The sequence below is a fragment of the Rhinolophus sinicus genome, chromosome 16 (assembly GCF_057876585.1).
Source record: "Rhinolophus sinicus isolate RSI-liver-muscle chromosome 16, RSI-T2T, whole genome shotgun sequence".
NCBI lineage: Eukaryota > Metazoa > Chordata > Mammalia > Chiroptera > Rhinolophidae > Rhinolophus > Rhinolophus sinicus.
Window position 1 is genome coordinate 145,654,337 of NC_142516.1, and position 26,455 is coordinate 145,680,791.

The window sequence follows — 26,455 nt, forward strand, 5'->3', positions numbered from 1 at the left end:
TACACTGTGCAGATATTTAATTTTATTATTTCCTCACAACAAATTCATTACAAAATATTAACTTGTACCCAATACAGAGAATACACATTTAAATTAGGTTTTTCTTTCTTCCTCTTGTACATCTCAGTTTCCTCTTTTTCTTCCCAAACACAGATCTGGCAGTCACCAGGACTTGTTTTGCTTTCTCTCGGTCATCATCACTAGAGCTGCTCGAAGTCGAACCTTCACCTTTGTCCCTTACAGGATCAAGTTCCAGTGTGTTCTGCAAACCTACAGAGCTGCCTTTTGCTTCTCCCGCTGCTTTTCCCCGCTGCATGTTCATTACAGACAAACATTCAGCATCCTCACTTGACGATGTATTAGATGACTGGGAGATGTAGGCCTCCCCCAAAAACCCACCACATTCACTCTCTTGGTTAGAATCCAAAAGCCTCGCTCTTTTCAGGCTTGATGACTCTTTCCACTTATTTGCTGTGCTTCTCTTCTGGGTCTTACCTTTTGCCTTATCAGGGAACTCGTATTCTTTCTCAATGGCAACAGAAACTGCTTCTGTTTCACTGGCTGCTGCTTCTCTTTCTTTTCTCAGCATACATGTCACAGCTCTGTTAAGTCTCTGGCTCTTAATACCCTTAACATCTTGTTTCTCCTGTTGAGCTAATCTAAAGAAAGAATCAATTCGGAGCTGCGTCTAAAAAATAAAACAAAATAATAATAAATCAGACAAACAAGTAAAGTTTCTAAAGCAAATCAAAGAGCTCCACCTTGATCACTGGCATTGTATGACTCTTTCAGAGAATACTAATTCATTCCCTCTCAAAAGCCAGTCTCCCAAATTATTTACTCACAGTAAATTTACTTTCTAGGTCATATTTAATGCAGTACTTACACCACCTCTGTCAACTAAGTCCTCTGTCCGCGTCTCAAATAAGAAATCCCTTCTTAGGCACTCAAATAAAGTTAAATATTTTTTTTCAGTAGCCAAATATATCATCTTCTTTTGGAGCAACATAAGTTAATGGGATTCATTTCTAAATTTCACTATCTCCTTCTTTTAAAAATATTATCATGACACAAAACCTTTAGGAGGCAAATTCACAGTATCATATGTTAGGACTAGTAAGAAATATTTATGCCTTTTGTTCAGCAAATTCACTTTTAGGGAGACATTCTTTAAAAATGGTTACATTTGGGAAGGTTATGTGCCTGATTGCACACCATTATGAAAACCTGAAAATTAAATGTCCACTAAATGAACTGAACCAATTAAGACAAATCTCTTTGATGAAATGTAATCTGGTCATTTGAAATTATGAAATTATGGAATACACAGAAAGAAAATATTATGATAATAGATGGAGGGTAGATATATCAAATTGCATTTATCTATGATAACAAATATATATGGGAAGGAGACGGGACATTAAAAAAATAAAGCTAAATGTTAATATCTATATTAGAGGAAGTAGACAAGTAATTTTAATTCATTTTTCCACTTTCTAATTTGGGGTGATATAAACTTATATTAACTTCTACAAAGTAATAAATTTTATTACAACAAAATTTATCTGAAATTAAGGAATGATCAATCACTAAGCCGAGGAGACTTATCTGTTGGCGTACAATGTTTCCAGTAGGGAACATCATCAAACAATGGGAAACTATGGAACTGTTGTCTCAGTTTTATTTATATTTTTCCAAAATCAGCCCAACCTAATATATCTTCTAAGAAACGGTCTCATTTCTGCTAAAAGGTTTACTTTTATGTATGTTTTGTGGGTTGCCTCTGCGGTAAGAGAAGGTTTCTGTGTAGGTAGGAACACACTCGCAGAGGAAGCAAGACAGTTACCTACATAGGGGAACTGAGGACCACATAAAGGCCTTTTTCTCCTCAAAAATCTCTTGTGCGATACAGTATAATGACTGAACTGCTACCTTTGATGATTTAGCCACAGAATTAAAGAGCATTAACATATTAATGATCAGAAATACTTTGGACTGAATACTTCCTAGACTTGTTAAATGTAAAAATAGCTCTGAAAGGATAAAATATTTAACTATAAAAACAAATCCATTATTAGATTGGTTTTTTTCAAAGACAGAATGAATCAAAAGGACACCAAAGTCTAGCCCAAGGGTGACATTAGAAAGTGAATAAAAGTCCAATTTTTCTGTTTTCCTCTGTTCTCTTATCTGAAGTATAATCATTCAAAAATGTATGTTACATGCTCTAAAATAAAAGAGTAACTGGTCTTTAACAACTGCCACTCACAGCCTTCCTGGGTTTACTCTTTATCCTGAACTTAGGAAAAGAGCTGCCGTGACTACCTGCTGGGCGTTCAGTTGCTTTAACACTGGAAAGAGAGACTCGTCAGTCTTCGTCCTATTCCAGCCAAAATATCGCTGACAAAATATGCAGGCAGTTAAAGACTCATACATGTTTCTAAAGATATTTAAACAAGTGATAAATACAGAGGTCCAAAGAGCCCATCCTTCATTCCATTTCCCATTATCTCCAAACATTTTCATATTTATAAAGATTAAACGTGGTAAAATAAAGAGTAGCAAAACAAATAACTAACATAATCATCTGGCACTATGTACTTTTCAATATCCTCTAAGACAAAAACATATCCAACTCTCCTTTCAGGTCATCAAAGACTCGTGGCTATTGAAAAACCTTAACCCAGGGTAATAACAGGCTGCAGATATTAGACATATATCTTTGAAAGATAAAAACTGTAGTTAGATTAATTGTATTGCAAACTTTTAAACACCTAATCAAATGATTATTTAAATATGTAGAAAAGGAACATCAGTAACAAAAAGAACAAAACTAATTATCTTTCCAAATAAATTATACTTAAGTATGCTGTTATATCTATGAATGCTTATCACTACTATTTCAAATAAAAATCCTCTTTAAAACTAAGGATACTGTTTAATGGATAGAGATTTTCAGTTTCACACAATGAAAAGAATTATGGATATGGATGGTGGCGATGGTTGCACAACAATGTGAATATTTTAATACCACTGAAATGCACACTTAAAATGGTTATGAAAGCAAATTTTATGTGCATTTTACCACCAAAAAGAAAACCTAAGGAGAAAAAGGAACTAAAGGAATGTCTTAGATGAATGGAATATTAAGGAAAAAACCGATCCAACTTCATGTTTTAAACCAAAACACATATTTGCCTCAGTGTTCCTTGTTTTCCGTAAAAGGATATTCTCTAATTTTGTCAAGATCAGGTTTCCCCCACAGAAACGATTCCCTGGAGTCATTCACCACAGGTTTCAGGTAAGCATCTGCAACAGCTGGGTTGGGAAAGCCAGGTGAGAGTTGCAACTTTCGTAATTTTTTTTTCACTTTAGTGTCATAAGGATTAGGTCTAATCTTCTTATTTTTTTGAGCTTCACGCCACCACTCTCTATAAGGCAAAGGAAACAAGTCTTTATAAAGCAAAAAGACATAGTAGATGCACTGCAGATAAAGAGCTAAACTTAAAGTTAGGCAACATAAACTCAAATGCTAATTCCCAAACAATGCCTATAACCTAAAGAATACAAATATTATTTTCAGTGCTATTAATCACAATGTATAATGATAGCAAACATTGATTAAAGCTCACTCTGTGCTTGGCATTGTATTAACTGGTCTACACATCCAATCATCACACATGTTCCACTGCTTCACATACTCCATATTAGCCACTGACTCAAATTTGTGAGCTAAGCAATTTTTTCGCTTCACCGATGCAGGAGTGCCATCTAGCACTAAAAAGGACTAACTACAGAATCCACTGTAGATCAAAATACAAAAAAGGAAAAAAAGATCTTTATCAATTTTACAGTACTACCATGTTTTCCCAAAAACAAGACCTAGCTACACAATCAGCTCTAATGCATCTTTTGGAGCAAAAATTAATATAAGACCCGATCTTATTTTACTATAATATAATGCCAGGTATAATACAATGATATGATGTGATATGATATGATATGACATATGATATGATACTGGGTCTTATATTAATTTTTGCTCCAAAAGACGCATTAGAGCTGATTGTCCGGGTAGGTCTTATTTTCAGGGAAACAGTATTTCCAAGAGTGCACTGAGAAGATACCTATATTTCTCCCCTACTCTTTTTTTAGTTTTCCTCTTTGAAATAGCTATCATCATTGCCAGTTAGGAGTATTGGCACAACATTCTATGAGCTCATCAAAACAAAAGGATCACCCCCTCCGTAAAGCAAGGGGCCAGGCACTTAACGTAAAGATGAAAGACAGCATCTGCCAATCACCTGGGCTGTGGGGACACAATAGACAGTGGTAACATCTGAGATAAAATTGAAGGATTTGTGCCCGGGCCAAGTCAGTAGGGTGGAATTGCTGTTCTCTGCTTCAGCTGTTTCAGGGTTTATTTAGGATTTGGAGCAAGTATTTTCAGATCTCATTTTCCCCCAAGAGAATCCAAAACTTTCCGTGAAATTTCCCCCAAATTTAAATGTTGGTAGCCAATTCAAAATGAAAGAAGAGTGCACTGTGTAGGCCAAATCAAACACAACTGGCTGAATTCAGCCTGCAGGCCCAGAGAAGCTCTACTTTAAAGGGAACCTGACCAGCCTGAATCTGCTTGAGAAAAGGGGAACGCAGGGAAGAAAGCAAAGCAACATGCTTTCCACTGCTTCTTTAGTTCTCTACCTCTGCATTTGTCCTAACACTCTTGATCCATGCACAGCTAAGGCTGCCCCTATTTATCATCAGCAAGCTAGAGGACCAAGGGCAGACATTGCTAACACTGACTGTAAACATGTAAGCCGTTCAACTGGCAGCAAACGAGAAAAAATTGTTGAAAGAAAAGAAAAATGGCATAAACAGCCCAGGCACTAAATCAGAAATGTAAACTGTTGTAATAAACATGAAATAAATCACTCTCGCTAGTAATTAGGATACCAAATTGAAAAGTTACATATCATTTTCACTTAGCCTACAACACTCAGATAAGAACCTAAACATAAGGACACTCAAATCAATGTCTGTTTATACTTTAAAAAAAAACAGAAATAACAATAGGCATTTGATTAATCATAATATGTTAAAAAACTATTACGGATTTATTAAAAAACAATGAAATAAACCTGTATATTGATAATACGCCTTGTTTTATCACCAAATGAGTTCCAGGTAATATATAAAGTATACAGCATCATCCCATTCTTGTAAAAAAATGAATAAATACACTCTTACATGAGTATACATGTGTATGTATATACCTGACCCTTCAACAATGTGGTGGTCTGTGGCACTGATCCCCATACAACCGAAAATCCGCATTATTAACTTTTGACTCCCCAAAAATTACTCCAGTCATCCCTTGGTATAAAGGGGGATTGGTTCCCGGATCCCCTGCAGATACCAAAACCCATGGATGCCCAAGTCCCTTATATAAAATGGCTTAGAGCAATGCATCCGGTCAGCCTTCTGTATCCACCAATTCCCAAACACAGATTGAAAATATTGTGTAGTCACTGGAAAAAAGTCCACATATAAGTGGATCCATGCAGTTCAAAACCATGTTGTTCAAGGGTCAGATGTGTGTGTATGTGTGTATATACACCGTGTGTGTGTGTGTGTGTGTGTGTGTGTGTGTGTGTGTGTCGTGGGTACCAAAAAAACGTATACAAGTGGACACTTTGGTCAACGGTACTCAAGCAGTAGTTCACCGTAATCAGAAGTGTCTGGACACTGAGGTAACCACTTTGAGCACCTCTTGTAATTGCAGAAGTCAAACGTGACTTGTATTCATCTTTTGTTATCGGTATATATAGAGTACTACAATTTTAATACAATTTTCCTTTTTAAAATGTGTAGACATTTTTTTGGAACCCTCTGTATATAATGAGTTTACTGTGGAAAGTCTAAAATTATATAAACCAAAATGTTCATTGTAATCTTTTCAATCCATATTTTATAATTTTTCTATTATGTATTTAGTATTTGTATAAAAGTTATTTTTAGTTTTACAAGTTATTTAAATACCATGACACACAAGCTACCTAATAACGTACCTCCAGGATATACATTTCCTCATAAATAAAATTATGAAAAGAGAGATAAAGAAAGCCTAAAGTAAAATACATTGGTATGTGTGCTAAGGCTGGAGGATAGCAATCTTATTAAACAATTTTGTATTTAAGTTGTAATTCTAATCACTGATTCTTCAGACCAGAACATCCCAAAATCTTTCAAACAGAAGAGATACAATGGAGAGAACACTAAAGAATCATTAAATAATCTTTCAAATAGTACCTCATGACAAACTGATGGTTTAAAAATGCCATCACAATCTCCTGAAAAGACTAAAAGCCACTAAACTGTGCACTTTAAAAGAAGTGAAATGTATGGTATGTATGTTTCAAATTTTTTAAAAAGATGCTATCAAGGGGCAACCTTAAGAAAGAACTACTTTCACAGACATAATCCTAACTACCACAATCTCAGAATCTCCAAAATTGAAAAGTGTACCCCAAGGACAGGTCAGCTCTGCGTCATGGGTGGAATATGACCCTCCCACTGAATATATCACAGTATACGCGTACATGCGGTAAGAAAAGGGTAGCAGTCCTGATATAAAGTTCCTGGCATTCCATTTCCATGCCCCTCTTTGGCCGACCTCTTTCAGAACACTCAACACATAGAAGTACAAGTACGTGTTTGTTTCTCTGTCACCCCCAAGAGTGTGGGAGCTGCATGAGGGCACAGTCTATGAATTTAGTCATCTTTCCTATCCCAACCTAACCCAGTGTCTAGTATAAAGCAGCTACTCATATTCAATAAACAGATGAATGAATAAAGTAACAACTTCTACACACCTAGGAAATCTTACAGGACAGGCTTTGTACCTCTGAATTAGGATAAGCCTGGCAACACTAAAAAAAAAGAAAAATGTCTCTGGTTCCATCAGAATTCTAGAAACGAACTTTAGTAACCCCAACCAATACCTCCTTCTGTTTTCTCAATGAACGATGATCTGTGACAGTTCATGGCATAAACAATGGTTCCGTTTGTTAATCTGAGTATTTATATAGATATCTGAATTAAAGAAATTAAGAAAGAACTTACGAGAATTTTAGGAGAGGTTCCAGGCCATGTCCAGGAAATTCATTGAGAATTTCCATGGCTGTAACACAACCTACAGTTGGTATCCCTTCTGTGTAATCACTTCCAAGCAAATAGGCCAAATTTATTAATTTGTTCCGATCCAACCCTACAAGAGTAAAAATTATTATATGTATTTAAGTTTTATTTTATAAACATTTATTACACATTTATAAATATTTTATTGTATAAATATATATGTGTATATACATTCTCATCCAACATAGATATCTCTTATTTACTATTTGAAAATAGATCCTTTTTTAAAAATAACATCGTTAAGAATTTTAAAGTCGCATCCACCCTCACAGCTTTAAATACCATCTATATTCTGATCCACGAATTTAGCTCTCTAGCTTGGATTTCTCCTCTGAACCAGTCACACATATTCAACTCTTACCTTAACATCTGCATGTGGACATCTACTGGGCACGTCAGATGTAACAAATCCAAGCCTGGAATCTCCTCTCTCTCGTCCCACTGCTCCTCCCCAGTCTCCCTCCTCTTATTAATGGTGAGTCCATTCTACCAACTGCTCAGGGGGGGAGTCATCCCTGACTGTTCTTCTCTCACATCACACACTCAGTCCATCTACAAATCCTTGCTATCGCGCAATAGATCCGATCCCACTTGGTTTTGGCATCCTCCTTCCTCTGATATTAACTCTTGCCATTCTCCTCCTCATTCACTCACACTAGCCTTTATTAATTTGCTTGGGCTATGACAACAAAGTGCCCAGACTGGCTGGCTTCAACAACAGAAATTTATTTCTTCATAGTCTGGAGGCTAGAAGTCTGAAATCAAGGTGTTGGCAGGTTAGTTTCGTCTGAAGTCCTCTCTCCGTGGCGTGCAAATGGCCATATTCTCCACATGTCTTCACATGGTCTTCCCTCTTCCCTCTATGCCCTAATCTCTTCTTGCAATATAAGGACACCAGTGAGATTGGATTCGGGCCCACCCTAATGACCTCACTTAATAATCATCTCTTTAAACACTCTATCTCGAAATACAGGCACATTCTGAGGTACCGGGGGTTAAGACTACAATATATGAATTTTGAGAGGACACAATTCAACCCAGAAGGACCTGTTGCTTACCTAGAACACACCAATCAAGCTTCTGCCCAAGGGCCTTTGCACATGCCAATCTCTGTCTGACATACTCATCGCTAAGGTACATATAACACTTGCTTCCTCTTTCCTTTAGACCTCAGACCCAAAGTTACCTACTAGTAAAGCATTTCTGGACCACAATTCTACATAAAACAGTACATGCACTTCCTGTGACTCTCTTCTCTCTTTCATTGCTTTATTTTTTATATGGCACATACTACTGTCCATTTATGACTTATGTATTTTTTTAATCATGTTTCTCCTACTGGACTGTTTTATTCTCTGATGTTTCCTCATTTCCAAGAACAACAACAGGCATACAAGGAATCACTCAGTATGTGTTTGCTGGGTAAATGGGAGAGTGAAAGACTGCTGGAAGCACAAGTATAGGGCCGTGAGGTTCATGATTCCAACAGGAGTGACTCCTACCTTCCTCCCCTCTCTACCACCTTTGTTTCACTCTCGAGATCTCAGGTAACCAGTCAAAGTTGAACCAACTCGGATGATTAAACTGCAGAAAATGCCTAAACATACTAGGATTTTAATTTCTTAAATTCTAATTTAAAAATCCTATTCCTCTAATAAGCAGAAAAACACTTATATAAAAACTTGTACAGACTACCATTTCTATTAATACATCAAATTAGTTCCTTGGAAAGAAACAAATAATACTACAAATTCTGAAGGGAAATTTCAGAAAATAATCGTACTCATACTCTGAAGTCTTACCTAATTGGTTGTGAAAGTCCACATACTGGTAGTATTCTACAAACTTGTTTTTATTAAAGAAGTTTTTATAGACGTGCCGTGCTCCAAATAGCCAAATATCACTATCATCGGTGATTGTTCCGGAAGTTTGATCAGTCAGGTCCAGGATGGCGCACTGAGCCTCTGCTTCCATGGGAGCCTCGATGTAGGGAATTCCAAACAGGCGAAGAAGTTCCTAAAGAGTTAGAGAAACACAACGACCCTGACTGAAATGCAGTACCAGGTCCTTACCCAGAAATGGAAGGAGTGCTTAAGCATTTAACACATGCCCTGGGGGAATCTGACTGAGTAAAACTATCAATAGGTATTATTAAGAGGCCCAAGTTGATACACCTACCTGGCTCTCCAAAAACATCTGTCCTGTAACAGTAGAAGCAATCCGTTCCTGCTGCTGTTTTTGAGCTTTCAATGAATTCTGTTGTGCTAAAAGGCTGCTCTCCAGAGTTTCCAGCTCCTCCTATAAGAGAATTTCATTTGTAGATAATTATACTAATACAAATAAATTCATTTGTTACAAAAGCCTGCATTTAGTCTGACTAAAATCAGCAATAAGTTTTTCTCCTTATGTTTTCCACTTAGATTCCTGAGCAAGCCTGTAATATCTTTGGAGTTACCTCAATAAATAACATGGAAAGTAGAGACTATCTCAGCCAGCCGTCTACATAAAAAGGAGCTATCAACAAGAACAAGATGCATGCAAATAGCTAATAAATATTCATCTAGTAATTCTTTGAAACTCACAATATATTTAACATGGATGGCTTCCTTCCCAATAAGTTAAAGCACACCGTAACATTATTACCAAGTCAATATCTTGCCATTCAGTGAGTGAAGTGTCTGTATCTTTTTCAGTCTCCTCATGTGGCTCAATACCCAAGGCCTCGCTTTCAGGGTTGTCTCTTAGGAGGCCCTCAGAGTCACCAGGGGCTTCTTCTTTCTTAGTTCCTATTGGTTCCTCTTCACTTTGTCCAGAGAAAGATTTGGAAGCTTCAGATAACTCGGCTTGAGGTTCATCATCACTAATTATACTCTGCACTTCAATGAAACTTCCTGTACCAAAATAATAAGGTCACTTTATTTACAACTGAAACATTAAAATCATCCTGAATTCATCAAGAGCTTTCCAAAGTATACTGAAAAACGGTTTACCCTAGAGAGGAAAGATCTGAATGTAACAGAAAACAAGTAATAGTAGCATACTACTGATTAAATTTAATAATAAATGCCTATAACTTCAAAGTAAGCCTTTTCAATTAAATAAACTGGCACTGTCTTTGAAATTAGGAACCAATCACTCAAATATTTGCATACTGCTTTATACAAATACATTCTTTAACTAATACTGTTTCAAAATTCAAAAGGGAGACATACTGGGGTATGTAAATAATCGTGGAGGTTGTAAAATAAGTTTATATGCAATTTCACTATGAACATAGAAAATAAATCTGTGACTTAGTGGAAAAAACCCTGGTAAGTACCCAAGAGAAACAGCTCTTCTTGCACTTTCCTTCCCTCCTCTCCTGTCTTTTCTTTAAAAAATATGTACTGATTCCATTCCTTCCCTTCGGACAGAGGGGGCTAGGTCAGAGCGGGCTACACCATCGGGATGGAGGGGGCAAGGGCTCTCAGCCGGGGGGCTAGGGCAAGGAGACAGCCTAAGCCAAGGAAGAGGCCAGTGAGATCAGGAGATGGTGACATAGAGAGAGAGAATAAGCAAGTAAGTAACTATATCAAACTTAATGGGAGCAAGGTTTCTCACTGTTAGAAAGGGAAATTACAAAGGTGGCGGCTAGAATGAAATCTGTGATGTTGAATTGTAACTGCAGACATCAGTGTGAATTTATGAATTTTAATATACAGATAGATTAGATGTGTGTAGGTATATACCTAAATACATTTCCTGGCTTTGGGGCTGAGAGGGCCTGAGGCAATGACACCCCAACAACAATTAAGCACACTCATGCCCAGATCTTGATTTCTAAGTACCAGGCCACTACAAGGAACCAGGGCTTCTTGGCGAAATGGCTAGTTTCCGGGGGAAGGGCAGGGAAAATAGAAGATAAACCTAAATCATCTTGGCCAGAAAGTAACGTTCAAAATATAATGGAGAATTGTCAAAAGTCACGGGAGCCAGCTTGAAGGGACAAATTGGCCACTGGCCAAAGCTGGGACAATTTGGGCAACAAAGTGAAGTATGGTAGTATAACTCACTGAATAAAATAGGAATCCATGAGTCTAAACTAATACAAAAAAGTTCTAAGTGGGGAGAAGGGAAAGAGCTTCCTTCTAGTAGGATGCCAACTAATAAATACGTAAGAAACGATGGAGTTAGAAAACAACCATTTGGCAACCATCACAGCATAATTTATTCAGGTAAAAATCATTAATGGATGCTAAAACAAGTGGGTGAAGGTCTGTTCACAAACAGCATTTATTTACACAGCCCCCCAAAAATCCTTTCCATAAAATACTTACTAATTACAAAGGGGAAATAGCAACCTTAAAGTAGAGAAATCAAGCAGACACCAGGAAAAAAATTAGCATGGGGGGGGTTGTATGTGTGTGCAGTCAATTCTTTTTGTTTGCAGCAGTTATGTTCTATAAAGTCACTAAGAACACTAAATATATGAATACTGAATATTTGCTCCGATAGGAAATATATATATAATCCTATATCCTAAAAACAACTCATCTTGGTAAATTCTATTTATTTTACAAACAAGAAAACAAGGTTCAGGAGTGTTAAGAGATTTTTCTGAGGCCACCCTACTAACTAGTGCCAGAGTTGGGATTCAAACCCTGTCCAATTGGCCCCAGAGCTTCTTGTCTACACCGCACACCGCTCTTTCCCATCTCCAGCCTCTGGCCATCTCTGTAGGAGAGCTGAAGCAAGAAGGCAGAGTGTCACCTTGCTCAGTCCCAGCTGGGAACAGTGTTGCAACTCAAATTTTAGCTGTCCTGTGCATGTCCACGAATGACCACAATGACACTCATAGGAGTATTGATTCTGAGGTTACAAGTAAGTTTTAATGAGTAGGTAATTCCACAAATACGGAATCTGAAGACTGAGGATCGACCATACAAAAGTGTGTATAGATATAGATATATAATATACATATGTACATACAGATAGGCAGGCAGGCAGAGAGATGATAAAGCAGAGGTAGTAAAATGCTAGATGCTCAAGTACTGGGTGAAGGAACCCGAATGTTTTGTAACATTCTTTTGACTTTCTTAGGTTTGTTAATTATTTCTAAATAAAAAGTTAAAAGAACTAAAAGGAAACTCACCTTTACCTTTACCAATTAGGGCACTCCCTCCCTTTAAAAACAACAAAAAGAACAGCAAAACAGACAAGGGCAATATGCCATTACTAGCTGTGCCTTTCCTAGGCAAAGATATCTCACCTTTCTGGGTCTCCAGTTCATCAGCTGAAGAGAGCGGGAACTGGACCATCCTAAAAGAACTCTCAGTTCCTACAGAGGTGAATTCCTATCATTCTTTATCTCCAAAAGAAAACAAGCACCTACCATCAGATTCACTTTCTTCAGAGTCGATTTCCACTGATGCCACGAACTTTGGAACTGAAATTAAATCCTGGCCTGCAGATTCCATGATCTCATGTCCTTGGATGGTTTTCAGGAAATTCTCAGGCTCTCTAGCATTAAGTGATACTGGATTTTCTAAGTTACTTATTGCCTCTGAAGGGACACTTAGTGTGTTACTCACTTCTTGCAAACTGGCAGTGCCAGTAATTTCAGAAGCAGGATTTTTTTCATACTCTGTCTCATCATCACTTGAAAGAACAGAAGAATCATATTTATTCTGAGCTGGACAAAGATCTTGTTGTAGCTCAAGCACTTTGGTATATGTTTCGTGCCTTGACACAGAACTTGGACTTGTCAGAGATGCTGAGGTCAGTTCCCTTCCACTCTGGAGCCCAGGTGCATTCGTAGGTCCAACCACTGCATTTTCTAAAGGAGTTAGAGCTTCTCTATCATTAACAGTAGGCTCATCGCTTGTCTGAAAGGCTTCATTAACCATGTAAACAAATGGCATTTGTTCTTTTGGAACGCTAGATTCACTGCCCTGACAAAAGCCTGTACTTGACAAAGGAGCTGAGTCTGCCAGCTCTTTTTCGTTATTAGTGTTGATTACATGTTCCCCTACAAAGTTCACACTGGTTGAATGAGGTACTGGTGTCAGCAGTAGCCCCTTCCCATCTCTCGTTTTAAGTCCGTCATCAGTTTCCTCATCAGAACTGTTTATAAGCAGCTTCCTCACTGCTGGCCCTCCCGTCTGCACATCATTCCCGGCATGCACTTTCACATCTTCATCATCATCATCAAGAGCTCCCTGAATAGCTAAGAGAGTCCGTGGTGATATGGACCCTCCTTCTACAGTAGCAGATGCATCGCTCTTATTGTGCTGCCTTTGATGCCCACTCTCCAACTCCTCTTCGGAGCTACTTCCCAGCATGGCAGCTTGCAGAGCCAGTAAAGTTCGTGGAGAAGGAGGGGTAGCATCAGGTTCTTTCTCTGGCTGCAGTTTTTCACATGGAGACGACTTCATGTCAGAACACATGCTGTGCATTTTGCTGAAAGATGGAAAAGACTCTGCATCCACTTCTGCAACTTTCTTAGCTTGTATACCTTAAGAAAAATTAAAACAATCTCACTATGTAGTTTTACAGTATAACAATATACTTTTAATAACATGAACAAGAGTATCCTGGTTCTCATAAATGAAGTTATGTATTTTCATTTAATCAGCAACTAAAAGTTAATTCATTAATTTTAAATACAATAAAAATTATTGTATTGTGGGTTGGTACAATAGTAAATAATCCATTAATCGCTACATACAATTATCACATAAGTAAGACATCATTAGTATTACCCAGGGGTGGTAGTTGATACAATTCAGAGATACAATGTATTTTTAGTTTTTAACCATCAAATAAGTGATGGTACCCAGTACCTTTTATCAAGATATAATGTGAAGTGTCTTCAGAGACCACTCTCCTTGACTCTACCTCCTTCAAAAAGCCCCCTTCATCTTCATATTGCCTTCGGATTTGTCCTGAATGTTGCTGATTCATTTCCTTTTGGACATTTTCTATGTGCTGGTTTAGTTGGTTTTTTTTAAGTAAGCCTTTGAGCTGGTACTGTGAAAAGTCATTGGACTCCTAAAGCAAAATAAGTAAAATCATTTTTATATTAAACACAGATATTACCATATTTCTATTTGCCCAAAAGTGGATAAAGAGCAATTGATTTTTTTCATGGGTGGCATTTTCACACTATAAAAGTAAAATCTGAACACAGGGAAAAACTATAACTTACTGTAATCTTTAAAACAAAAAGAACTGGAGAAAAGAAAAGAAACCACGGATAGTATCTATGACATAATCACTTATTCAAAAAACATGTATTGGGCATGTAGGGCATGCCAGGCACCGTGACATTCTGATTATGGTTTAACAGACACCTTTCTAATGAAAGTAAATATGCAAGTAAAGTACTCAGCACAGTCCCAGGCACATAAAAAACACAATAAATCATAGCAATCACAGTTAATAACAGCTAACATTTACAAAGCCATTTCCTGTGTAAGGCACTCTTCCAAGTGCTTTTATATACATTACCCCATTTTATTCTCAATCACCGATGAGACACATATCATTATCTCCATTCTACAAACGAAGAAACTGAGGTTTACACAGGTTCAGTAACCTCCTTAGAACCACACAGCTAGTAAGGGTAGACCAAGGAGCAAAAGCAGATCTGGCAATTAACGTTATACTATGTTGCTCCCATCACTATTATGATTATTACTATTACTCCTCTTATCATCATTACTATTACCAATGCACTTGCCCAATGTACACATGATAGAAAGGTCCAGCCTGGATGACTAAGAACGTCCCTTATCTATCAGAACTACAGATCCCGTGAGCTGCTGCACAATTACCACCATCCTAGGGTACTGATCCCCGAGGCCCTGTGCTTGGCAGAAAGGGAATGAAGAGGAACAAATCATTAAGAACTGTCTCTCTTCTCCCTTTCCTTCCCACTGTTGGTTATATAATCCAAATTCTATTTCCTCCAAGACCAGCCCAAGATCTTTTCATACTCAAGAAATAAAATGATTGAGCGACTGAACCTGGATTTTTCCCGAAATGAAAATAAATTTACTTCTGTCCTTTGTATATCATTTCTGTATACCTTAGCATTTTCCTATGTTCACGTTCTTCATGGAAAAACAGAAAGGAGTGATGGGAAAATACCTCCTGCTTTTTTCATATATTTGGGTATCAAGTTAAGAAATGTTAAAAAGTCTGTAGATAAAATAATAGCACATCCATTCATTAAGAATAATGCTACATAAAAGTTTATATCCTGTCCTACATTGAGTTAAAAAAGATTAGAAATAATAGGTGACAGCAGTAGAAAGGAAAACAACTCATTCACTAACTGAAGAGAGTAATAATTAAGAGTGTGGCATGATTAGAAGACAGGCTCCACAAAACCTAACTCTGCACAATACCCTCCTCTGTATTTCTGTGGCTGTGGGGCCACCATTATGCTCTAAGTTAAGGAATTTACTACTAAATTCCCTATTACCACTGTCCAGAAAGAAAGAGAGGGAATATGGAGATCCAGCTGTAAGCCTAGCTCTGCAGCACACAGGAAGAGATACCTGGGATTTCCAGGTAGAACAAACTTTTCCACTGTGATTAGGGTCTATATTACATTCTACAATGTATATTATGGGTTAAAATAACTTTTATAAATTCACCTAAGAGTTTAACCACTAAGCATATATTGGGCACTCGCTATTTGAAAGATACTGACCTAGGTGCTGAAAATACAGAGGTGAGCAAGATAGGCATATTTGGGTGTTAAGAACTTTAAAGAAACATTACAGGGTCTCTTTAGTGGGGTCTTTGAGAACACAGAGCAGGAGACAAGACCTGACCTTGGGTGGAAATCAAGATAGGCTTCTTGCAGTAAGCATTTTTAAGTTCAAACTTATAGATATATGATGAGGCTTTACAGGATCTCTGAGACACACAAATGCTGTTTATTGGAAACAGATATTGTGTAAGTAATGCTTATCAATTTTCTCTTTTTTCTAAAAAAAAATTTTGCTGTAGTTCTCAATTCTACACATTAACGTGCTGTTGTATATTTCACCTCTGGCATTGCTTCAAATAACGTTCTTCTTCTCTTGGTAAATTCTTTCATCTCAGTCAAGATTTCATGCTTTATTTCAGGGGGCAGGCTGCTAAAGTCTTCAGACTCAATATCTACTGCATGAGGATTCTGAAAGAACTCTTCCTATAACAAGAAAAACGCAACATCATGAAATTTACATTTCATACACCTAATGCTACTCATTACGACAGATAATTTTTTGTGCTTACATAATAAACAAAGTTCTACATAATCTACAAAGGGCATCAAAGTGAATAGGCAGATTAGGGAATGTGTCCAGTCACTCATTCATTCACTGAAAAGAAAAAATACTTACCAGGCACCTCTAATGTATCAGGCACTGTTCTAGGTGCTAGAGTACTACGCACATCATGCCAGATAAGGTCCCTACTCTTAGGAATGAAAGAAGACATATGATAAACAAACAAATGAACAAGATAACGATGAGAAAATAAAGCAGGTTAATCTGAAAAAAAAAAGTTGATTAAAAGAATAGAAAGAGAATAAAAATTGACAGAGAAGACCCCACTAAAAAAATGACTGTTAGCAGAGAAATGAAAGACACCAAAAAGCCTGCTCAGAGACAGAGCAGCCCAGGCTGAGGAATTAGCAAGTCAAAGGCCCTGAGGCAGGGATGAGTCTTATGATTTTGAACAGTACTTGCAATTCTCTTAGTTTGCTCTTAACCTAAAATCAGAAAAAGTTAGAAATTTCAGACATGGAAATGTAAAACTTTTCTAAATTTTAACTGATTATTCAAAGTATTTTAAAACTCTTCATCAGTAAAGAAAAGAATATAATTTGCTTTCCTGTCTGTATCTATATTGTGTGTATGTACAAACCAGTCAGCACTTGGGACAGGCCAGTCATTATGCTCAGGGCTTCCCTCACTGATGCTCCCTCCCATCACCCCTATGAGGAAGGCATCGATATTATTTTTGCTCACAAAAAAAGGAAATAAAGCCTTGGAGAAGTTAATTTTGTCTAAGATCAAACAGCTAGTGAACAGTAGAGCCTGCACTTAAATACAGGTCTTTCTAAACACAATGTCATGTTTTTCACTAAGATTGCTATCACTTGCCATATTAATAATGCAGAACCTCCACGATTTGGGGGATCCTGCAGTTTTAGTTCAAAAGTCTTCTATCAGATGTATCAAAATCATATGAACAAACAAGAAACAGGGAACTTGGAAATCAAAGAATATTACCTATTTTGAGAAACATAAAGAAAATTTCAAAAACTTGTATATACAGTACTTCAATTTGCAAACATGTTATTCATTAAAATGTGTGTGGTGGTGGTTTTAAAACATGTCCACAGTTCTCTGACACTCATCTTGTCTAACTCCCCTCCCATTAAACAGGGGCTGGCCTTAACTAGCCTTGTAATGAACAGAATGTGGTGGAACGGAGGCTGCAGAGATTCCAAAGCTGGCTAGAAAGGAAATACAGGTCCTGCCTGGCACTTGCTCTTGGGATGCCTGCCCCAGGAACACAGTGTCATGCTGTCAAACAGTTCAGGCCATGTGGAGAGGCAAGTGTTGTGGCTAACAGCCAGTGTCAATCGCTGGACATTCGAGAAAGGAGGCCTTTGAGGAGACTCCAGCCCCAGCTACAATCTGCACCTACATGGGAGACACTCACAAGCAACTGCCTCACTGAGCTCATCAACCCCCAAAACGGTGAGATGTTGATAATAAATAACTGGTTTCACTCCACTAAGTTACACAGCAATAGGTAACTGCAGCATCTGATGCACAAACATACATCTACATATATATGTATACATGTACATTTGCTACATGTACATACATACACACACACACACACACACACACACACACACTCAACTACATGGGTGGGGGAGGGAAGACTAATACATACCAAAATATTACTAGAAGTTATTTATGGGTGGTATGTTTTCTACTCCTATATTTTACACAAGCATATACAACTATTTATTTTTATTTATTGGTTGATTGTAAAAGAAAAATGGCTTATTTTGGATAGCTAGATACGCGTAATTCTACATACTCTACAAACATGTGAATTTTGCATATACATATATACATATGCATCTGCATACATATATATACACACACACACAGTAAAGAAGGCATGTCTTTAGTTTTATCAGTAACTTTCATAAATTCATACTACCTCATTAAAATTATTCATTTCCATGCCATTCATTTCAAATAATAAATTCTGAATTCAAAAATTAAATACCTGTAATGCTTGTTTATGATTCATTCTTTCTTGCCATTCTTTTTCATCTTCCTCTTCTGAACTGAAAGTCAAATATACATTTACAATATCTATGATTTAATGACTATTCATATGATACTTCTTGACTTCACGGTGCTGCTGGTTATAGGGATACAATGCTGACTAAGATAGCAAGATATAAGCTGTCACTGGTATCACAGTTTAGTGGGGACACAAGTAAGTGAGCAATCACAATGTGATCTAAGAACTTTCAAAGCAAAGAAAGAGTAGGCTGCCAAAGGGGTGGAAAAGAGAGTCACCCCACCCCAATCAATTTTGGAGGTCTTCAAAGCTTTCTGGAATTTCCTGCAATTACACTACATGAGGAAGCATGTGAAGGGGTTAAAGTGTTATTCTAAATAAAAATAAAATTTTTAAAAAACAACAGAAGATAGAAAGTGTTTTAAGCAACGAAATGACAATGTCAGATTTGGGTCTTATTAGAGGCTACACTGCAAAGCAGAGATTGGATTTGGCAAGGAGGGGTTCCTGCTAAAGGGAAAGACGAAAGAGAGACAGAGAAAAATTGGGAAGCCAGTACAGTAACCTAGAGACAACAGTAAGGTGGTAGTAGTAAAGGTAAAGAGAACTGGGCTGATTCAAACGCCCCTGGCCTCTCAGGACACCCGAGAGAAAGGAATGGGGGTCGGTGCAGGACACTCACACTAGCCCTCCACTTGCACTTCAACCACAAAACCTGCTGACAACAGCCAGCCAGAGAAAGAGTCCACAAAGAAAACTCAGAAAAAAGTGGTCAGACAAGCACTCAGTAAACACCATGTTAAAGTGAAAACTGCAAAGCGTCTACTGAATTTATCAAGGAAGATGCTACGTATGGTCTTTCAGCGTGGCAGTTATGAGAGAGAAGACACTGGGCTGAGACAGGTAGAGACAGCATGTATAAGCCAAGGGTAAGCCAAACTAAAATGCATGTCTTTGTAAATTATATGACAACAGTGCTAGCACAGGTTCTACAAAATGAAAAGTAAATCACAAACCACCAAAACACAAAGACAAGGGAGCAAATTAAAAATGCAGTTTTTGAAAAGTATTCTAAATGGGGTCAAGAATGCATTATTTCCGATGCATTAATTCCCACACACCTTAACATGTGGATCAAACATAAAGGTTTAAGTCTGTCTAAATACAGTAATAATGAATACCTTAAAATAAACATTTACCTGTTTTTTTCTTCCTCTTGTAAAGGTGGCAAAGCATAGATGTCATCTTCTCTTTGCACTTGAGTAAGACTGGGTAGTGCTTCATCTCTGAAAAGTACACAGAGGCTTAAACAGACATTATGAAACAGTTTTCTGAGTCAAACGTACTTGCCCATGGTTTAGAGAAGCCCTGCTGAGGAAGTAAGAAAGGGGGACGCACAGGGGGGAATGGCTTCTCCCCTGCTGACCTGGCTGCTCAAGCAGCTGCTGTGAAAAATTAAGTAGGGCCTGGAGAGAAGAGGAAACTTGCTACAGCTCCTCAGTACCTCTCAGTACCTGGGCCACAGCCTCAGGTGCAGGCATGAAGAGCATGATAAAAGGAAAACCTGCATGCAGGCCAACACCACCACTTTCCTTTCTCATTATCAAAGCTAATTCACACAGAACAGAGAAAGTCACAACTTCAAATTACAATGTCAAATGGACATTCCACTTATTTCTCTTACTTCACCTTCTATTTTCTGCTGAGAGTTAAAATTAGGGAAAGGCAGCCACAGGAATCCAATGCAAAAATTAATCCTTAAAATTAATGTAATTTCCCTCTTGCCTTTTGCTTCTTAAGGCAGTTTTTATAGCTTGTCTTTTCAAAAATGTACTCAAAAGCTTCTCTGTAGTTTTTCTGGAGTCATCGGTTGCCAAGTCCCTTTTATGTCTTCTCTTAGCCTGTGAAAAGAAAGGACACAGGACTTTACTCCAGAATATTAGTATATTAAAAACATTTCTGTAACTTTTTTCGCATAGAAGTTGGTTTGTCTGAGTTTTCAGAGTATGATTACTTTAGAATGTCCTGTTAAATGCCGTATCAGTGGACATCTCAGGTTTCTCATATGTAAGGAACACCCAGAGTTTCCATCTATCTATTACTTAATGGACTCACTATTCTACAATATATTTGGGAAACTATTATTTCTTTCAAATGTCTTTTAATGTCAAGAAGCCTACAATGTAATGATATACAATTAAGTAAATGTTTCCCAAAAGGATTAACTAATGTATTCTTTAAAATGCCACTGTTATGCCAAAACCAATTTGTTGTTGCATTTTATAAAAATACATTACTTATATGTAACTCTATCCTTCAACATTCAAGATTACGTCATAAGAAATCATAAAATGTATAGTGATACCCTGTAAGAAATATTCAAGTAGGGAAAAATAGAAGTCTCCATGTTTGAATATAAGGCAGAAATACCAAAACATTCTTTCTTTTCTTTTTAATTGAGATATAATTGACATATAACACTGTATAAGTTTAAGGTATACAGTATGTTGGTTTAGTAAATCTATTTATTACAATGTGATTGCTACGGTAGAGCTAATACCTTTATCATGGGGTAAGGGAATTGGAGAGATGTTTAAGGGTACAAACTTACCACTAGTAGATAAATAAGTTCTGGGGTTCTCTTTTCCTTTCTAATCCTTCCAAAGACTACCTGACATAGAGTATGCCTTAGATACTTAAAAACTGTAACATTCAAGTCTAGATGTTTTACTTAGGCAACAAATGTCCCCAAACATTTACAAATCCGTACATTTATCCTATGTCCTCACTTCCTTAGACAATATCTGGTAGGATTATACGGTGATGAGCTGACATTTTCAATATTTAAGGTCATATATCCAATGGATGCTGTCATCTGGGGAGTAATTACTCCAAAGTTCACAACATTGTTCAAACATTGTTTTAAACTACTTTCAAAATAAAGAAACTCATTCTCATTCTTTTATATCTCATCCAATTTCCTTCACTGATAATCCTTTTTAGTCACACTTGGCACCACATAACCTAAAATCCAATTTACCTTTAAATGGCTCACTATCACGGAGGATCCTTGACCTGAGATTCAGAGAGGCATTTCCCCTGTGGTTTTCTATAATGCTCTGAGCAATAGCAACATAACTGGAACAAATGTAGAACACCTAAGAAGATACTCTAAAACTCTCCATTATAAGAATGTTAGTAGTTTTATTAAAAGTTAAATGTTATCATTGTACCCATGATATACTCTCATATATAACGAAAAGGTGTTTAAAAGAAGTGTTTATTTGTTCAAGGTAATTTTTAAAGTAGAAATTAAGTTGGATATATGTCAAAATAAGTGTTGGTTTTCAAAATTCTATAGAGAAAATTAAAATTTTATCTGAACTTTTCTTTCTAACAATGTGGAGGGAAAAAAATTGATGACTCTTACCAATGTCTGTTTCTTCAATAGTGGAGCATCCCCATCAAACACAAAAATAGGACGAATTCGAAAAAATAAGAGTTTACAGAGCCGATGAAACAAAGTGAGAAGGTGAGCATTTTCTATTGAGTTCCCATGGCGATCTCGGACTCCTTTAAGCGCTTGGTTTAACCAAATGCTAATATCTGGAAGAATTGTTAATGAAAAACATTTTGGAAATTCTTCCCTCATCCTCCCAGTTTTAAATTCCTAATAACTGGTATCTTCCAAACATTAAAACTAAGGATTCATCATAATTCATTTGAAATTGAAAAATGTTTAGCCCTGATGGAATCTACCTAAAATCAGTTAACTTTATTTGAACCGTTATTACTACTATTCACATACTGAATTTTAAAATCTAACACAGATAGATGTATCTTTTAAAAAGTCTAACTGAAAAAAAAACTTTTCTTTGAAAAAATGATCTCTACAGAATTGTAATAAATTAACACAACTTTTGGAGAACAATTTGGCAATTCATAGCAAAAAACTTAAAAACTTGTATTCTGTTTTACCTAAGAATTCCACTTCCAGACATTTACCCTCAGGAAATCATCATAGGTTTACAATAAATTACTTATAAGAATGTTTGTTCGTATGATGAAAACATTTTTAAATTTAAGTTTTCCAACCGGTCTTTTTTTAAAACTAAATTATGATATACTGATTTGCTGGACTACCAAAGAGTCCTTAAAAATGGAAGTTGCAGCATGACAGTCACAAAGTATCATAAAAGTAAAACAGGTTACAAAGTATGGAAAGTGTAATTCCATTTTGTAATATATGTATTAAGTTACATATAAAAAACTAGAAGTTCAGACATCAAAATATTAAGAGCAGTTATCTCTGCTGTGATTACAAGTAATTTGCTTTCTTCTTAGGGCTTTTTTATATTTTAAAACTTTTCTAAAAAACGCTTTTTAACAAATTATTTTCTATTTGTGCCTAAGACAGAGGGACATGGCACTCTGCTGGTTTTCCTGCTCCTCTCACCATTAACGGGTTGACTGACTTCAGCAAGGATCTCTCCTCTCAGGCCCTCGCCTTTTCTCCTGTCTGCACTAGCCACCAAGGCCACCGCAGCCCACCACTCCATGCCCTCTCCCAAGGTCTCCCCGGACCCCAGACTGATGGCCTAGTTGACATTTCTACCTGATGCCTCACAGACACTTCAAATTTAACATGATCAAAGCTGAACTCCCGATCTCCTCACTAGGCTGCTCACGCCATTTCAGTGAATGTCATCCCCATCCACCAGAGCCAGAACTCTGAGTGTCAGCCCATATAGTCCTCTCATCTAACTATTACCAGGTCCTATCAATTCTACTTTTTAATCGATCTTGAAGGTATATAGTAGATTTCACCAATATATTTTCAGTTGAAACCCTCTGAAAGTTTCCCATTGCCTTTAGGATAATATCCAAAACTTCTTCCCATGGCCTAGGAAGCCCTTAATAATCTGGCCTCTGTTCATTTTTCCTATTTCATTTCAAGCCACGAGGCTTTTCCCAAACCCTGGAAATCACTAAGCTCTTTCATGCCTCCAGGATCTTCTCACAGGCTCCTTGCTCCTTCTTCTCCCTGAGAGTTTCTCCCTCTCTTAGCCTAGTGATCAGCTACTCTTAGGTCTCGGTCTATAAGTCACTTCCTCAGCCTAGATTAAGACCTACACTTACACAGTCCTATTCAAACACATAGTGCTTCTTATGTGGCAGAAATTCTTCTATACACTGGGGACACAGCACTAAATAAAACAAAGCAACTGCCCTTATGGAGTTTACAGACTAGTTGGGGGGAAAATATCAGACTGTGAGCTCTGTCACTTTTCCAGACCACACTTGTGGGCACTGCTCTCCTTCTCACAGGTCATATAGGAGGCAACAAAAATCTGCTATTAAGTGAGTTGAACAGTTAAAAATTTAAATGAATGTACATTACCTAACTACCATAAAAAGAAATCAGGCCCATCAACAATAACTTAACAAACATGTAACAAAATAAATAGTGGAAAGCAAGCTATTATAATCACTTTTGTATTTGAGGGCTACTGTATCAGGCATATCCAAGATCCTAGTGACAGAACAGTAAACAAGATACCCAGCTGTGAACAAAACAGATATGGCTCCTGTCCCCAAGAAGCTTGCGTTTTAATGGGGAAGACAGATAATTTTTAAAAAATCAATGAACAGATATATGTTAGGTTGTTGGTAAGTGCCAAGAAAAAAAGTAAATAGAGTAAAGGACAAAAGACAGATGAGGGGTTAATAGCTCTGTAGTTAGAGAAGGTCAATCTATAGAAGTAAGACACATGAATGAGCACGAGGCGCGAAGCAGTAAGAGGCAGTAAATCAGGAGGCAAGCGGAGCAGGAAATGCGAATTCTCTGGCACAGAAGCTTCATTAAGGACAATGTGGCAGGAGCAGCACAGTGAGCAGCAATAGTAGCCGCTAATGAGTGTGTAGTCAACGGGAATGCTTCTAGAATGGGACTAAAGGATCACCCTAGGTGACATGTGAAGAATAAACTATAACAAGACCAGGTTTAAAACTAGTTACAATAGCCCAAGTGAAAGTGGATGACAATGTGACAGTGGTGGAGACATGACATAGGACTAAATAAGTTTCTACCTAGTCTATAACTTGTTCATTCTTTATTATTTGACAAAGACATTTAGAGTGTATAAACAAACAAAATACTTTGCTATAGATGGTAAAAAGACCAAACAATTTATTTTAGGGAATCTAAGAATAAATCATAAACCTAGTGTCTCATGGGTAATTTCTTCATTAACAAAACAAAAAAAACAATATATTTCAGATATCTGAATTCAAATGCCCATTAAAATACACAAAGTAAAATCAATTATAAAACAAATATTCTCCTTCTACATATATACATACACACATACATGTGTAAGAGATTATCGTTATAACTGGAGTATCTGTGACAGTCCTTATTAAGTGATTTTGCTCTTTCAGAAAAGCCCAATAACCCCATGAAAATGACTTCATGTCCCAAAAGAGATTCTGAGTCACCTGAAAACAGATAATCTAAATTAAATGTTTTACCTTTCCTTACTTTGGACAACTTCCTAAAGAACTGGAATGCTGAACTTCATGTCATCTCAATGATTTTACAAATTATTAACTCTTCATATGGGCTGCAACATAAAACTACCTAAGTCCTTGCCGAAGTTTTAATGGCTCCCATCACCGAAAACCGATTTCATTCACATATATACTAGTTACATAAAGAAAATCTCTAGACAGCAGTGATTTGAGGAACCACCAGAGGGCAGCAATACCACACGTGCCTTCAAAACAAACAAACAAAAAAACCAAACCAAACCAAAACAAAAAACCTTTCCCTGTCGCCCGCAAGGTACCCTGCATAAAAACTTCTAAGCCAAAATTCATTACAGATATATTTTAAGATTATTCACAATTCAAAAAATATAATCAGCACCATCTTACTTAAGGTTCCCATTTAAGAAACTAGTGTAAGGTACCACCAGCTCTTCTGGAACAGAACAGAAAAAAAAAGGGAAAAAAAAGAATGCTTAACAAATAAAAAAATCAAAATTTCAGAAACAGCATTCACGTTTTGATAATGAAAAAAAATTTTTTCATTCCAAAGACAAAAAACCAGCCAAACATGCATACAAACAAGTCCTTGTAAAGTCCATCATAGGGGCTGGGAGGAAAATAATTCACTATCCATCTTTTGAAATCTTTTCGTATAGTACCATATAAATTACCTATTCTAAAAATCATAACAAAAATTGCATATAAATTTTTTTAAAGTTCAAAACCTGACCACACTATCTTTCCTCTAACAAACATAAGGTGGAGCAAGATTTAGAACAGCAGGCAAAACTACCGATAGGAAGCCTATTTCATTTCCTCCATGCTGACTCCCCAGCAGGGACAATACTTTTAAGTTTTGCAATATTAACAGTGCCAGACACTATTCCAAGCTTCTTTCATTTAAATAATCCCTTTATTCCTCATACCAACCCTGTGCGTGTAGCTACGACTTTCAACTCCACTTTCCAGATAAGAGAACTAAAGCACAGAGAGGCGTAAAGCACCGCTCTTAAGTGATAAAACCAAAACTCCAATCCAGAGCGGTACGATCGCAAAGCCGCGGGAAAGCAAACGTCGAGGAGATGCTACAGCTACCCGTTGGGTGAGACCGACATCCCACCACATCAGTCTGCGCCCAATGGAGAGTGAGTCAAGTCCTTGAAGCGAATCACGGCATCCCAAGTACTGACCACGCGTTAAGGATACCCACGGCAAGTATCTTCCCTTCCAGCGTTTCCGGGCTGACCTGCCGCCCGGAGCACTCCAGCAGCTTCCAGAGCCCATGGACTCCCATGAGGCAGGCGTGTCTGCAGAGCGCAACTCGGCGGCGGGTCGCGAGAGACCTTTTATTCTACCACGGGCTGCACAACCTCCCCTGCCTCCGGGAAGAGCT

At 37.3% G+C, this 26,455-nt stretch overlaps 1 protein-coding gene across 5 annotated transcripts; it reads right to left on the reverse strand.

The window, feature by feature from the left end:
- Positions 1-26,447, reverse strand: ERCC5 (ERCC excision repair 5, endonuclease). 5 transcript variants are annotated; one of them, XM_088792744.1, is made up of 15 exons: positions 26,269-26,447; positions 21,944-22,119; positions 20,299-20,414; positions 19,713-19,799; positions 18,493-18,553; positions 16,241-16,384; positions 14,022-14,229; positions 12,572-13,693; positions 9,844-10,091; positions 9,379-9,498; positions 9,003-9,216; positions 7,126-7,270; positions 3,229-3,431; positions 2,326-2,408; positions 1-688 (listed from the first exon to the last, which is right to left on the reverse strand). In XM_088792744.1, exons 1-15 carry the CDS (start codon positions 26,354-26,356, stop codon positions 89-91), a joined length of 3,615 nt encoding a protein of 1,204 aa, XP_088648870.1. In that variant the 5' UTR covers positions 26,357-26,447; the 3' UTR covers positions 1-88. The 5 variants fall into 5 exon arrangements, with proteins under 5 accessions (XP_088648870.1, XP_088648871.1, XP_088648872.1 ...); XM_088792747.1 differs by having other exon boundaries at positions 552-688; positions 2,270-2,408; XM_088792745.1 differs by lacking the exons at positions 21,944-22,119; positions 26,269-26,447 and adding an exon at positions 21,554-21,814.
- Between the last annotated feature and the right edge of the window lie 8 nt (positions 26,448-26,455).